At 42.1% G+C, this 17,259-nt stretch overlaps 1 protein-coding gene across 1 annotated transcript in view; it reads left to right on the forward strand.

The window, feature by feature from the left end:
• F13A1 (coagulation factor XIII A chain) overlaps window positions 1-17,259 on the forward strand; it is a 172,159-nt gene that overhangs the window by 108,183 nt on the left and 46,717 nt on the right. Inside the window, exons 9-10 of the mRNA XM_080920897.1 lie at window positions 7,998-8,101; window positions 10,109-10,197. Of these exons, the coding sequence (XP_080777023.1) occupies window positions 7,998-8,101; window positions 10,109-10,197 (193 nt within the window). The remainder of the gene's footprint in view (window positions 1-7,997; window positions 8,102-10,108; window positions 10,198-17,259) is intronic.

Below are 17,259 nucleotides of genomic sequence, written 5' to 3' on the forward strand. Positions count from 1 at the left end.
ATAACTGATTATTGCTTTCCTAATCTTTCCAAGGGGTCTTTCAAAACTCTTAAATGTCATGAATTTCAGAAACCTTATAAGTTTATTAAATTCCTGATTTGTCCTAGTTAGGATTTCCATTGCTGTGATAACAAATACCATGACCAAAGCAACTTGGAGAGGAGAGAGTTTATAAAACTTAATCACCATCCATTGAAGAAAGTCAAGAAGGACCTCAAACATGACAGGAACCTGAAGACAGAAGCTCAGGCTGAGGCCATGGAGGGGTGCTGTTTACTGGCTTGCTCAACCTGATTTTTTTTTTTTTAAATTGAAGCCAAGACAACCAGCCCAGGGATGGTACTACCCAAAATGAGTCCTCTCGCATCAATCACTAATTAAGAAAATGACCCATGAGCTTGCCTACAGCCTGATCTTATGGTGGCATTTTCTCAGTTGAGGATCCCTCCTCTCTAATGATTCTAACTTATGTCAAGTTGACATATAACTATCCAGTACACTTACAAACGTCTCTTCTCCATTCAGGAAGTAACTACAACAAAGCCCTTTCCCAAAATGTGACAAATTCTTCTCTGGACCTGACTCCTAATTCTGCTGAGTTAGCCTGTGATATGATATGATATATGTTATGATATATATGTGATATGACATATGTAATATGTGTCATGTGTGATGTGATATGATACATATGTGTTAAGGTACATATGGAATAAAGGAAGTGACCTACAGCAGACCTTTCATCTCCATCATTCTGGTCCCCCAAGAAATTTTATTTTTGTTAGACAACTCTTGTGAAAGTTATTTTAAGTCCTGTTTATTCCTTCTTTAGAAAGGGGCAATGTAAAAACTACACAACTTTGGAGGTTTGTAAGTCTTTCAATGCTAGAGACTCTGAAACAGCAGCAAGAATTCAGGTTCCAAATATAAGATCCACAAAAATGTGGAACCATGAATCTTTGTTATTACTATTACTGTTGTTGCTGCCATGCGTTTGTTGTAAGAAATGATGGGCTTCGATGGGACATCCCTGTGTAGGCATATAAAATGCAAAAATCATTTTGACCATATTCCCTCTTCTGTTACATCTTCTCCTATCCCCACCTCTCTTCCCTTATTAAGTTTTCCCTTTTTAATATTCTTCTTACCCTGCATTCCCAGTATAAGAAAAAAAACAGGCAATTTTTATCTCTCTGAATGTGGATTTTTTCATTTGATGTGATAATGTCCAGTTCTATACATTTACTGCAAAGAACATGATTTTTTTTCTTTCTTTGTAGCTAAGTAAAACTACAGTAGAGGTTGAGCATGTGGTTCAGTACTAGAGTGTTTGCCTAGCATATTCATGGCCCCTACTTTGATCCACAACGCTTTAAGCAGCAAGTAAATAAAATGACAAATTCCTGTGTGTGTTTTGTGTGTGTGTGTGTGTGTGTGTGTGTGTGTGTACATCTTGCAGATATCCTCTGTCAACCGTATAATGGCTCTCTATCTGAGGTGTCTCTTTCCATGATTTCAGTTACCCCTGACCAACCACAGTCTAATAATTAAATGAAAAACCCCAGAAATAAGCAATTTTGACTTTAAAAAATATTTTTCTTTTTACATTGTAAAGTATGTGTTTTATATGTGTACACATAAATTATATGTGTATATTTACATTAATGTATATATGTGTATCTGCATATGGCTTTGTGCATATAAATGCAAGCACTGAATTCCATGGAACTTGACTTAGAGACCTCCATCCTATTGTGAGCCATCCAAGGGGAGTCTTCTGAAAAAGCAGCAAGTCTACTTAATTGCTGCCCATCTCTCCAGTCCCTAAAATTCATAATTTTTAAATCCCAGGTCAGAGTAGCATGATGAAATCCCAGCCAGGATATGAATGACAATATTATTGGAAATTTTGTTGGCAGTGTGTTTTTTTATTTGTCCTATTGAAACATTTAATCTTTGGTATGGCTATGTGGTGGTCTGAGCAGACATGAACCTCATACACTCACTTATCCCATAAGGAATATCACTATTCGGAGGTGTGGACTTTTGGAGTAGATGTAGCCTTGTTGGAAGAACTGTGTCATAGTGGGAGCAGGCTTTGTGGTCTCCTATGTTCAAGTTATATCCAGTGTTGCAGTCTTCTTCTGCTGCCTGAGGATTAAGATGTAGAACTCTCAGCTCCCTCTCTAGCACCATATCTTCCTGCATGCTGCCATGTTTCTCACCATGATGATAATGGACTGAACCTCTGAACTGTTAGCAGCCCCAATTAAATGTTCACCTCTATAAGACTTGCTTTGGTCATAGTGTCTCTCCACAGCAATAGAACCTTAACAAGACAGGCTACATAGCTAGGTTTGGTATTGTTTGCAGTTTTAGACATCACTTGGGACAGATGCCACATGAATAAGAGGGTCATCTGTATCCAGCGCCTCCTCACAGCAGACCTGTCTCCAGGGAGAGAGCATGAGAAAGTGTGAAACCAACAGAGCCTCAGAAGTGGATTCATGTTTACAGCTGCATTATTCACAACAAGCAGAATGTGGAGCCAGCCTTGATGTCCATCAGTAGATGAAGGGATAAAGACAATGGAACAGTGCGGTCTATATACAAAACAAAATTGTACTCAGCCGTTTAGAAAAAATGCAGTCAGGACATTTACAGGAAAAATGGATAAAAGTAGAAAGTATCATATTAAGCAAAAAGCCCAGACTCAGAAAGATAAATACCTCTTTCCTTCAGGTGAAGATCCTAGATCTTAAGAAATAACCATATATTTTAGTTCATGGGTATTTAGAGGATGTAGGTCATGAAACAGGGAAGGAAGCCGTGAAATGGGAAATGAGAACTGAAGCGGGTCTGGGGGAGGAGAAGGGGGAAGGGAGAGCAGCCTACATACCACAGAGAAGCAGACTGGAGCTCATGGAAGAGGAAAGAAATAAGCAGATTCACACCTTCTGCAAAGCCCTCAAAAGTTTCCACCCATGTCAAGCAGATCAAAACCATTTGCAATCCTACCTCCATGGGTCCAGCACCAAATTCTGAGTGTTTCAGGCACTACGCCCCCATGGACAACACCTTACATGCACATGAACTTTCACATAGATATATGTGTAAATTTTTACAGGGCTGAAGAGCTCTTTCAGCAGTAAGAACACTGGCTGTTCTTCCAATAGACCTGAGTTTGGATCCATTCCCATCACCCACATATCAGCTAAGAAGAGTTGGCTAAAATGTCTGTAACTTCAACAACAGGGGTTATGAAGCTCACCTCTGACCTTCACAGGCACTAGGAACACACACAGTGCACAAACATAAATGCAAACAAAAAGCCACAACACATAAAAGTAAAATAAATTTTACAAAATTAAAAATAGATTTAAAATCACATTTAATCCCACAAATGCATATTTAATGTGTAGTATTTTCTTATATTATTTGATGACTTAATTTTTTTTTAAAAAAATAGAAAAGAAATGTTAGTGGAAGTTTATCAGGCCAAAAAGAAATGCAATGATTTAGAAACTTCCACCCTCAGAAGTGTATGTAAATACACCAAAAAAAAAAAAAAAAAAAAAAAAAAACCCTAAACCTAAAACAGCACAAAGCATTTGATAACAGCCAGATGCAAGTTTTCTCCTTTCTATTAAGTTCTTCTATAAACCATTTAAATATTTAAAACAAAAAAATGTAAATGCCTGCAAATATAGCATCTCTCATGGGGGAGTTTAGGATAGAGCAGACCAGTAGGTGTGCTGAAAAGAGAGCACTCAGTGAGTCCCCATCCATTCTGAACAAAGAAAGCTAACTACACTGTGAGCAGAGTCCCCATGGCTGTGTAGGTGGCTTCCTCTCCCATTGTTTATGAGAAGTTGGCTGCTAAGTCACTGGCCTCACCACCCACGGCCAAACAGGAGTACAGCTATCTGTCTCCCAACTGCCTGAGAGGAAACTTTTCAAACAGAGAGCATCTTAGCAGTAAAACTAGAAGCTGAACCTCATAGGTAAGCAATTAGGTGATACACTGAGAGGTAATATTCCCCACCTCCTGGCCATTTGAAAAGAAATATCTTTAGAGAAATGTCTTTGCCTGAGATCTGAAATACAGATTATTTCTCTTGTCCCAGGCTAACTTCGTCAAGGAGATCTGCATTTAATAAGGATAACCTGGATCCTATTCATCTTGGGGGTGGGGGGGGGGTGAACAGGAAGAACCATGGAGAAAGCAAGCTACTGCCCACTCTGCCCTGGGAATGTCTTTTTGTTGTCTTTTCTGGTGCCTCTGCCTCTCTTCTAGAGCTAGACAGGCAAGGTTCCACACAAAGTGACTATCCTGAGGCAGAGGTTGTTCTCTGGTAGAACCTCACTTCTCACTCCTGCTCAGAAACCATACATCATGATCCTCACCATATCCTTACTTCCCTGGAGACCTGGCATAACTTCCTATACCTGTCCCTGACTGTCCCTGGCCTCTGCCACTTGACCCTTATTAACTGAGTCCTTATTCCTACTCCCTTCCTCCTGGCCCCTTTTCATACTGAATGAGCCAATGGGTAAGAAGTAGGCATATGACAGTCATGCTTAATGTTTCATACTCAAAGCAATCATCCTTGTACTGTGTTATACAATAGCCACCTGACTCGGGATTTTCTTCTCCACTTCACAGCTGAGAACCCTCTTCCAGAATACTGCACTGCACTTTGTCCCTTCTTCACCAATGGAGCTTTGCCCCACTCTATTTCACCCATGCACACCCCGGCTTTTTCTTTATCAAATCCTGAGTATCATATGTATGAATAAAATGCCTTTTGGGTTAAACTCCTGAGTTTCCCATCAGCAATCAAGCAGCTAAAGTGCAGAATGACTGTTAATAACGTTGATGGTTTCATACCCAGTAATGATCCATCCTCCCAAAAAGTCCTCAGTGTCAGTAGTTGTGCATGGTCCCACCTTTCTCTTGATTTTAACCATTTCTAAGTATGTCAGCGTCTTAGTCAGGGTTTTTATTCCTGTACAAATATCATGACCAAGAAGCAAGTTGGAAAGAAAAGGGTTTATTCAGCTTACACTTCCACATTGCTGTTCATCACCAAAGGAAGTTAGGGCTGGAACCCAAACAGGTCAGGAAGCAGGAGCAGATGTAGAGGCCAGGGAGGAATGTCACTTGCTGGCTTGCTTCCCCTGGCTTGCTCAGCCTGTTTCTTTATAGAACCCAGGTCTACCAACTCAAGGATGGCACCAGCCACAATGGGCTGGGCCCTCCCCACTTGATCACTAGCTTAGAAAATGCCTACAGCTGGATCTCATGGAGGCATTTCCTCAACTGAGGCTCCTTTCTCTGTGAGAACTCCAGCTTGTGTCAACTTGACACAAAACCAGCCAGTACAATCAATCAAGAGATTCTAACATAGTCACAATGCCACTGTCTCCACCACTGCCAATATAAACTTTGCGCTTTGCTTCTTCACTATGTTGGAACACACATCTTTTTTGAGGCATGGGGTGTAGCTCAGTTGGCAGAGTACTTACATAGCAAGCATAAAGCCCAGAGTTTGACTCTCAGGTGTGATGACCCTGGTTTGTAGTCCAGCCCTTCAAAGGTATACAGAGATGGACCAGAAGTTCAGGGTAATCACTGAGTATACAGAGCAGTGCTTCTCAACCATTCTTCGGCTGAGACTATTTAAGTTTTGGTGACTCCCCAACCATAAAATTATTTTTGTTGCTACTTCATAAAGGTAATGTTGCTACTGTTGTGAATAATATATACATATATACATATGTACATATGTTGTGAATAATATATACATATACATATAATCTGTGGTTTCTGATGGTCTTAGGTGACTCTAGTGAAAGATTCTGGACCCAGAGGTTGAGAACCATTGATACAGAGAGTTCACACAGGAAATGGAATTGTACTTTCAGATGGGTTTTCAACACCCCCTACACACACTCTCTCTCTCTCTCTCTCTCTCTCTCTCTCTCTCTCTCTCTCTCTCTCTCACACACACACACACACACACACACACACGGTGATGACTTTGGTATCTGTTGTAGATCTTTGCTCTAACATTCTAAATTACTGTAGAGTTCCAGTGTGTGTAGGTGTGTGTGGGGGGGGGAACTCTGCCAAATATAACAACTGAAGACATTACCTCTCTTCCACAAACACGTTTGTAAATTTCATTCTATTATTTGAGTTATTTCAATAGCTTTTAAGAGCAAGCACATAAAATGATTTGACTCACAGTATCTTACAGTTTTCTCCTTATCCATGGGACAGTTCAGTATTAAGAGCCTCCATCACCTGTAAAGCTCTACCCTTGACCTCTGTGCTCCAAGGTTAGGGTCTTACAATTCACAAAGCTTGGGGACTATCAAATGTGCTAAGATGTATCCAGATTTTTATAATGTCGGCAAGTTAGGGGTCTTTGTTAGTTGCATTTCCAAATCTAATCAGGTCTTAGTACCCCAGACATTCTGTGGTCATTTCTTTCTGCCTTCACAGACTGGCTTTTCTTTCCTCTTTGTCAATCTGTTAACCTCTCTTTCATTATTCAGGACTCAGAAAAACTGCCACCACCTCTATACAGACTTCCTCAAGGCCTGACACCAGCCATCTGTCACTCAATGATCCTATGGCATCCCCAGTAAATTTCTATTTTAGCACATGTCACTTTCATTAGTTATATTTAAAAACCTGGGTTCCGTTGTTTGAACACTTACATATGTCAAGCCCTGTTACAAATGCATCCCCACAATCTCTTAATTAAACCATGCCACAAATATACAGAATGGTTTAATAATTGGCAAGTGATGTGTATGTTGTTATTCCTTAAACATTGAGAGGTTCTTTATGGGAGACTCCACGCTCATCTTTGACTCTTTGGCACTCAGCGAGGTGCCCTGTGCTTTGTGAGCATGTGATTATATTAGAATCTCTTGATTTGGGCCCAATTAGAAATGGCTAGAATTGAGAGAGATGGAACCATGCACAAACTACTGACAATGAGGGAGTTTTCAAGAGGATAGATGATGGCTGGGCCTGAAACCATCAGTGTGATAAACAGAATGAGCTATAGCCACTATTAAACCCTTATTACTATAAGAACATTTTCCATAGTGCTCACAGGTTAATGTGCTCTCGTTTGATTCTCTACTGTCATATAATCTCAGGTCTTTCCAAGGACATAATAATACAATTCACAGTGACATTTCATTCGGTGCTCTTGCTTCAAGGGTCATATGCAAGGTTCTGGGGAGCTTCAAAGGCCTTACCTCATGGAGTGCCTGCTTTTGGTGAAGGGTAAAGACACACTGGCCCCAGTAACCTTTTCTTCTCATTGAACATCAAATGCAAATTGCCACAGGTTTAGATAATTATAATCAGGAGCTAATGTTATCATTTCTCTGATGATGGTCTAAAACCGTAAACATAAATAAATATTACTAAATTGCTATAGAATATGCTTGTGTAAATTAAAACCATGTGAAAAAAAAAGAGGTAAATGTTAACTTAAGCTGATATTTCTTCCCTACCTTTGACCATTGTAATCTCTCTCTCTCTCTCTCTCTCTCTCTCTCTCTCTCTCTCTCTCTCTCTCTCTCTCTCTCTCTCTCTCTCTCTCTCCCCTCCCTTCCTCCCTCCCTCCCTCCCTCCCTCTCTCTCTCTCTCTCTCTCTCTCTCTCTCTCTCTCTCTCTCTCTCTCTTTCTCTCAGGATGGTTAAGATCAAAACTGTTACAGTCTCTCTGAATGACCTTGAAGCTGATTTTAGCAAAGGGAAAGCAGCAGCCAATCATGTCAGAGACCCCAAGGGATGCCAATGGGAAAGCATGGGCCACAAACTCAAATCTGCTGACAGAGGCAATCTCCAAAGCCTCTAGACTGAGCTTAATCTATTCAAGTAATTGTTGCATAGTCTTGAGGTCTCTCTTTGGTTGCTAGGAGCTCAGGGATGTTATAGGGAGTATAACCTGTTCAGTGTTGTCTCCTTAGGAACTACCACTGCTGGAATGAGGCATGGATGACAAGGCCTGATCTTCCTGTTGGATTTGGAGGCTGGCAAGCTGTGGACAGCACACCCCAGGAAAACAGTGATGGTAAGCCTGCCTCTTTCCTATTCACTTGACTGTTCACCTGGGTGTGTGGGTAGCATCCTTATTAGGACCCAACACTATAAATGTGCTTGCTGGGCACGCATATAGGATTAACTGCCTGTCAATCAAATTTTAATTTGTTTCGATAGTCAGCTTTACCCAGATTGTTTTACAACTTTTCGAAAAAGAATTTAACTTATATAATTCATCTACTCTTGCTTTGATAAGCAGTTTTGAAGACAAGGGCAAAAAAAAAAATATCTGGGTAAGCATTTTTACTAGGGCTATAAAATAAACTTCAGCCCTCCCTGATCCACAGTGATGAGGTGGTAAAAGGCTAGAGAGAAAATAAAGACATTGAAAATAATTATAAATCACCCATTAAATGGTTGTTCTTTCGAAGCCTAATGTCTCCTGATATTCAGTTTCAAGACCTGAGTGGGCAGATATTTGTCTTCTAACTTTCCAAACTTAGTAATCAGCAGCAGCTGTGACCAACCCCAAATTCCTATAGAAACTCACTCATTTTAACATAATGAAATACATCAATGGACAGTAGACCCCAGATGCATTCATCTCTGTTCTCTGGTGTTCGTCCAAGGTGGTGATGTCATACATCTTCATAGATATTGAAGCATTCAGTCTACAGCCATGATTATGTCATGCTGTGTGCCTTAGTCAGGGTTTCTATTCCTGCACAAAACATCATGACTAAGAAGCAAATTGGAGAGGAAAGGGTTTATTCAGCTTACACTTCCACATTGCTGTTCATCACCAAAGGAAGTCAGGACTAGAACTCAAGCAGTTCAGGAAGCAGGAGCTGATGCAGAGGCCATGGAGGGATATCACTTACTGGCTTGCTTCCCCTGGCTTGCTCAGCTTGCTTTCTTATAGAACCCATATTTACCAGTCCAGGAATGGCACTACCCACAGTGGACCCTCCCACTCTTGATCACTAATTGAGAAAATGCCTTCTTTAAGCTGCATCTAACGGAGGCACTTTCTCACGGGAGGCTCCTTTCTCTGTGAGAACTCCAGCTTGTGTCAAGTTGACACAAAACCAGCCAGGACACTGTGAAACTGGCTTTTGTAGGGAAAGTGTCGTGCTAGCTGGACTGTATAGTACAAGGAGACTCAAAGAGACTAGTATCAGCTAATCTCTTAGAAAGTGTTCCTAGAGAGCTAGAGTTTAATATATTTTAGAAATATAAGCATGACCATACTGACTTGTTACATAAGGATCATTAGCTAATGGACATGGTTAGTGTCCAAGTTTTACAATCAAACCTGACAAACATCATAAACAAAACAACAGTCAAAGCATAGTCAATACAACTAGTGAGGAAGTATCAGATACAGTCCAAGTTAGACTTCTGTTGCTGTGAGAAACACCATGATGAAAAGGGAGGAAAAGATTAATTCCATCTCATAGTTGTGAAGCTCACATCATGATGAGAAATAAGGGCATGTGCTCCAGATATCTTGCTCAGTCTCCTTTCTTACATAACCCAGAACCTATCTGCCTAGGGATGGTACCACCTACAATGAACTGAGTGTTCTGATGTCAAACACTCATCAAGAAAATGTCCCCAGAGATTTGCCCATGGGTCAGTTAAAGACATTTTTCTAGCTGAGGTTTCCCTCTCACAAATGACTCTATCTTATGCCAAGTTGACAAAAAACTAACCAGAATAGGTACTAGTTGGAAGGGGGTTTAAATAGCTTAGTTCGTGGGGTTGTAGTCAGCCAAACAGAATTAGGAATACTATTGCCTCAATATTCCTTTCCTGGCCTTTACACTCAGGATTGGCCTTTCTGGTAGAACCATTTTGACTATACATATCGGACATCTGTCTCCTGTAGCCAGTGGAAGCATTTAGGCAAAGTCAGTGGTGAAGCTGAGGAGTACTGGTGTCTGTAGGGCTGCCTCGGTGCTGTGTGCTGTCCTGTGGATGGGCAGAATTGGAAACTACAAATTCACGCTGCCTTCCTCTCTGTTGTGTGCTACAGGCATGTACCGCTGTGGCCCTGCCTCCGTTCAAGCCGTTAAGCACGGCCACGTCTGCTTCCAGTTTGATGCCCCATTTGTTTTTGCAGAGGTAAGTGGAACGCTGGAGGCAAGTGCCATTTCCCACCACCGTCTCCTAACACATCAGTTAGACACCAGGTTGCTACTTCTCAATTTCCCAGGTACATCGAGTATGCTTCCTGTCAACCAGACATCCTTCCAGCCTCAGGTTTTTTAAATGCTAAATGCAATTCCTACTTAACACTTTCCTGCCGTGGTGTTCTGAAGTTTTATTTCTACTAAAAGCAAGAGACTTGAGTTTAGTTCTGAGCACCTAGGAACTAACACGGATAGTTCTGAAGACATTAAATGATGAACTGAGCCAGTCAACTAAAACTTGTAAAAACTGGTCTATCTGTGGATGTTTCAGAGTATCTAACTCCCACCCAAGACTGACCCACAGTACCCGTAAATCAGCACACACCACCACAGCCACCAGCAGCAGTGGTAACAGCACCAGTAGCAGCCAAAAAGATAAGGAAAGGTATGAAGTGCTATTCAAGTAGATAAATTTTGTCCACTTAAGGGATTAATAAAGATGTTAACTAAAGGATCTAAGATTCCAGAACACTAGGGCAGGAGCTAGAAGGACCGGAAACAGCTAATTAAATCAAGGTGAGAGACATCAGGTAAAAGAGAACAGTGGGAGTCAGTTGGGGGGTAAGGGTATTAAAGTCTGAGATGTAGAAATCCCTTGGGGTGTATTTACAGCAATCAACACTGGAATGGTACTGCTCCTGTAGCCAGCTCTTGCTGTGTAATCACTTTGCCTGTCATTTGATGCTGATAGCAACCCTTTTAAAATGAGTATTGCCAGTCTTCCTGTCGAATCAAAAAGAAAATCAAGGCAAAGAAAAGCACAGCACCCAATATCCTCTCCCCAGTAATGTAGCTAATAAATAGATGTGTTGCATTTTGAAACCGAGTGGGTACTTGAGTTTAGTGTGGCAGTCACTCTAGAAGGAATATGTATCTTAAGTTAGCTCACATCAGGGAAGGCTTTGGGGAGCTCAGAGGCCCAGGTCCTTGGGATACATAATCCTCAGGTGGGGAAGGGTCAGTAACTCTATCCACACAGCAATAGTGATATGTGGCAATACCACGAACACATGTAGCTTGTGTATGAACAATACAGTTGACATAAAATTGCATTCACACATGGAGATGCATTCATTGAGAAAATAGAGCCAGAAACTGAAGAATAGCAAAGACCCTAATACTCTGAGGCATGTGTAGCTTGGCAAGCATGATTCCCTGTGTAAATATAGATGTCCCTGACCCATGACATCTCCACTTATAATCTTTAAACTTTGTAATGGTGCAAAGAAATGGTACAAATTCAGCAGAAGCCTCACTGTGGATTTTGAATTGGGATGTCTTCCTGGGATAATCACACATAGTCCAATCCTCTCAGGTGATACTGGGTGGCAGTTGTAGCTCTCATTCAGCCCCATAACCACAGGGAACGTAACAGATGCCTACAGCATGCTCTGCCACTCAGCTAAAATGTCCTATAGGGGATGTATAAGAAGTGTATTTTCAGCTTATCAAATCTTCTATATACAATGAGTTTAACCAAAATGTAATCTCTTTAAAAGCCAAAGAGCATTTGCCTTTTGATATGACCATAGTTCTAAAAGCAGAGTGATATGGGCTTAACAGGGGCAATGGTTATTCAAAGGACATTGGTCAGAAGTCAGGAGAGCCTAGTGATATGGCCCAGTGGGTAAAATTACTCTCTGCCAAACCTGATAACATAGCAAGAACCAATTCCTGCAAGCTGTCTTTTGACCTCTGTGAGTACAACACAGTGCACATAGTAAATAAACAGAAAAAAGGAATTTCAGGCAGAGGGGATGACCTAAGCATCCAAGCACTAAGTGTGGCCAACTAACAGCAGTACAGACTCAGCAGCACACAAATCATGTATCAGGGTGTCAAATAAAGGCAAAAGCTAAACGATGTTCAAGTGGGAACCTTCACATCCTGAAATATTAGTCCTTTATTCTGCAAGCTAGGAAGAATTATCTATGCCAAGAGGAATCAGCCAGGATGCTGACAGCCTGTGGGACATAGGTTGGGTGGAACTGTCACTGAAGATAAGAGCTTAGCTTGTCCTTTGTGATGGAGATGAAAAAAGCTTAATGTCACTCTAAGTAAAACACAAACAAACACACCACCTGACAACAATATCTCAAGGGAAGTATGAATATATTTAGGCTAGTGATTTGAGAGCTAAACGTTTCTTGTGAAGGGGAAGATATGGCAGCTGAAGCAGGAGCATGAAGCAATTGGCTCCCTTGCCTCAGGAAGTGTACTACTGGTAGCAGGGTTGGCCTTCCTCCAGCTAGACCCCAGCTCTCTTAAAGGTTCCACAGCTTCTCCAAACAGTGCTGTCAGCTGGGAACCACATGTTCAAACACATGGTCCCATGAGGCACACTCCCATTCAAAGGATAACAAGCCTGAACTAGGCAAATGGCAATGAGGAAATGCCATGAAAGATTTGCAAAAGAGAAATGGTATTGAAAGGTATGTGGGTGGTAAGTGCCAGTGTTTAGACAGCAGAAATCACAGATGTGAAATCCACAGAAGGAGTGCACTCTACCTGCCACTGTGGTTTCTAGAAGCCTCTAGAAGCCTCCAGAGACCAGCCTTACAGTGCTTGGAGTTTTATCCATTTGATTTCACTTTGGGATTTGAAAATCTGTACAAACCTTCCCTGCTGTCATCTGACAGTTTATGACACTCTGAGAATCTCTTAATGGGAGATCGCTCTGAAACCCATGAAGCTCTCTTTTTATTCTTTCCTTGTGTTTTTTGCTACAGAGAAAGAGAGGGGATGGCCCTCCTTGCAGTAGTGAAGGTCCTAATAGCTGTTAATGCAAGCACTTTCTGCTGTTATTAAATATAGATCAGGGTGTTAGGAATGCCATCAGGCTTTGCAGATAATTGCTCCTCTCTCTCTGCAGCAGAGGCTTCTTTGCTGTTGCTTTAGCTTGGGCTGGACTCCAGGTCCAAGCTATTTGTCAGAGATATATGAGCTGCCTAAAAGCATATAAGGTACCCTCCTTCAAAAGAGGCTCACTAGGACCCCAGAGGGGTGAGCAGCAGGTGACTTTAGCATGAGTCTCAGTGACTCAGGTAGAGGCTGATGCATCTTCCCTTCCTCCACCCGTGTGTCATCCTTCCTCTTCCTACCTGAGGGATGTCAGCAGGTGGCTTGCCTGTTCTTGCTTCTCAGCATGCTGACTTCCCAGCCATTCCTCACCAGCTTCCTGACCATCCAGCTCATTGATTAATTGTCACCTTTCCTGGAGCTTTCCTTGGTATGTGAGAACCAATAAAATCTGAAAGGGGAAAGAAACATGAAAAACATCCACTTTCTTCTCTCTTACTTTTTGTAGACAGGGACAGAAAAGAACATGCCAGGCAGCCACCCCTGGGATTCTGTGCCCCTTTCTTCACATGCCTTCTTCACATTGTTGAGTTCCTCCTGGTCCAAAAAGACCCAGGTACCCCCTCTCTTCCTAGCACAGCATGGCTCAGGGATTCTGAAGAGATAAGTAAAGGGTCAAATGGTTAAATTTGCATGTTCTTCTGCCTCAGTGGTCCTCAATGAAGAATTGCTTCATAGGAAAGATCATTCTCTTCTGCCTTCACTTCTTCAAGTAGACTCTGCTGCCCTCTCTATTTCATCTCACTACAAATGGACACACACACACAGACACACACACACACAGACACACACCACAGACACACACACACAGACACACCACACACACGCACACACACACACACAGACACACAAACACAAACACACACCACACACACAGACACACACACCACACACACACACACACACACACACTCACACACACACACACCGACACACACACACAGACATACCACACACACACACATACAGACACACACACACAGACACACCACACACACACAGACACACACACACACACATACACACACCACATACACACACACAGACACACACACACACACACACACACACACACCATACACACACACACACACACACACACACACACACACACACACACACACACACTCCAGACCTGGTGTGACTTTTTCAGTAGCAGTGATGGGTTGTTTAGGCCATAGTGACTCCCTCTTCAGAGCTCTGGCTGGCTGGCTCTATACCATAAATTCTCTATAGCAACCTTACATGTGCTTCTGGGAACTGTTCTCGGTTCAAACCTATCATTGCTTTTCCAGAGTAAATCTGTTTTTTAAGTATCTCCTACTTGGATCAAATACAATTTATCCATTCATTCAAATAATTCATAAAATTCAAGGGTTATTTTGACTTATCTTCTTAACCTTCCTCATGACTTTTTCCAGGAACATCTTTAAGGGTGTCTGAAGTCCAGGCTGTCTCACAATCCCCAGCCTCTGCGCTCTGCCAGTACTGAGCTCTGTGGTGTGGCCTAATAGCTCACCGTACTCTTCCCCATCATCCTTCTGCCCTCCAAGAAACAGTCAGAATCACTCTTTGAGCTGTCAATGAAAATAAATCCTCCAGTGGATTCCTATCAGCTTTTCATTTAAGCTGAACATGAATCTTGATGAATGCTGTATGGTCCAACTCCTGGGTTCCCTCCCACCCACACTCTGTCCATTTCCCTCTAACTCTACTGAGCTTCTTTCTCTTTTGGAAACAAGTTCCTATGTCAGTGTTTCTCCAAGAAGTTCCCCACCCCATTATCCTCTCTTCCTTTGATGAAAAATCAATCATTTGAGGGCATGTGTGCTGTTTACTTCAGATCCCTGTTGCCCCTCTCCAATAAGGCCTTCACACACACACACACACACACACACACACACACACATTGAATAGAAGAGTATTTGTAAAGGTAGAGTTTCCTACATTCTCATTCATAGGAGCAATATCTGCTGCAATGAATAAATACATATATATATATATATATACATACAAACATACCTGTATACATATGTAACACATACATACAAACATACCTACATATACACATAGATATATACAAACACATATATACATACAAACATGCATGAATCATATATACATATATATTTACATGCATATAAACATATACACACATGCGAACATACATATGAACATGCATACATATAGACATACATAAAATAAACAGAGAGCACTGATTAAAAACAACTTTTTGGGGATGAGGTCCCAGCTGCATCTTATGCTGTGAGTCCTTATGGGGAACAAGGAACATGTATGACCCTGCAGAGAGCATCTACAGCAGGCCCAGCCTCCTACAATCACAAGCTACAAATATCAAGTGCAGGGTGGGTATTTGGCAGCTGTTCCAGGAGGTACCTAGCTCAGCAGGAATCCAGGGCCTCCATACGCTCAGGAGGAATTATTGCTTTCTCTACAGGGCCTGTATCCAGGTTGTTTCCACAGATTAATGGACAAAAAGAGACTTTATCCTTGGGTCCTAACCCTGAAAAGGCATCTCCATCCCCAGTTCAAAAGCACATGGAGTACACATGCTGTGGGTACCAACAATAAATTTGCAGGGATCCTCTGGCCTTCTGAGGGTCCAGCCCATCTCCCTGTGCCCCAAGGACCTAATGAACAATACAACCCGTACAGAAAGCACCATGCCTGATCGGAGGCAAGAGTGCTACTGTATGAAGGCAACACCAGTGGCTATGGCAGGATGCCTGGCTCCGTGTGGCCACAGTCCCTTTGAGTACAGAGGTCGGACTTGGATGTTCACTAAGATTGATTTCCATTCAAAACAAATGAAAGACAAGACAGGCCACAAATGTAGAGGATTCACATAGCAGGTACAAACCTGTAATTCCAGTCCTTGGGAGTCTAAGACCAAATCAGAAGCCAGTCATCGCTGCATAGTGAATTCCAGGCCAGGTCGAGGTAGACAGGATAACCTGTATCAAAAATAAACAACAGGAGTTGCCAAGATGGTTTGGTGAGGAAAGACGCTTGCTGCCAAGCCTGACCTGAGGTTAATCCTTGGAACCACATGGTGGAAGGAGAGAACTAACTCTTGCAAGTGTCTCTGACTTACACAGGTCCCCCCCCATACACACAAATGAAAAAATATATAATCTTTTAAAACAAATATCAAATCCTATGTGGTCCTCAGCCTTCCTAATACTGTGACCCTTTAATACAGTCGTAATCCCTCATGATGTGATGACCCCCAGCCATAAAATTATTTCATTGCTACTTCATAACTGTAGTTTTGCTACTTTTATGAATTGTAATGTAAATATATGATTTGCAGATGATCTGATATTTGACCTCCAAAGAGGTTACAACCCACAAGTTGAAAGCCACTATATTATGCCATGTCATGCTATACTATACTGCACAAATTATACTGAGCTACATACCAACCCTTCCATGAAAGTCATTATCAATCCCATGTTCAGAGAAAGTGGCACAGCTGGAAGTCACTATTCACAGCAGTGTGCCTGTGCATAACCATGGCTGTAGCCTAGGCAGTTGGCTGCATCTGGGGCCTATCCCCTGTACCATTTTGAGCACCTAGATTGCTCATCTTTAAGCATAGATACAGCTCAAAGCCAGCCCCACAGCAGCTGGAATGAAAGCAGGCTGATGTCACTTTGCCTCTGCCCTTAGTACACTTACAGAAATGCTACCTCGGCCTCCTGTTACTCCTCTCTTCTTCCCACAACGGGTAGTGTTGTTGGGCTGGCCTGGGGTTTTAGCTCTGTAAGTTTCTTCAGCCCATAGGTGAGCAGAGTCCAGGGACTTAATAACTTCGAATTTAACCTTGTCCTCCAGGCAAACCATGAGCTGTGGCAAGGGTTTAGATTGGGATGGCTTCTCCTCACTCTCCTGAGAGCTCGGAAGTAAGGAAACAGCCATCATGCCTGTTTTGCCTACAAAAAAGAATGTTAGCATTCTCAGGAAGCTCATTTAAACATCTCCAAAGAAGAAATGTTTCTTAGGTGGGTGTCTGCCCCTTCTTGCTCTGCTTTCAGGTGTCCCACTTTAGTCTTTCTTTCCATCAAGCCCCAAGTCTGGTGGAGCCTAGGTGGGAGAGGAAGTACGCAAAGAA

The sequence above is a fragment of the Micromys minutus genome, assembly GCF_963924665.1.
Source record: "Micromys minutus genome assembly, chromosome: 1".
Lineage (NCBI taxonomy): Eukaryota > Metazoa > Chordata > Mammalia > Rodentia > Muridae > Micromys > Micromys minutus.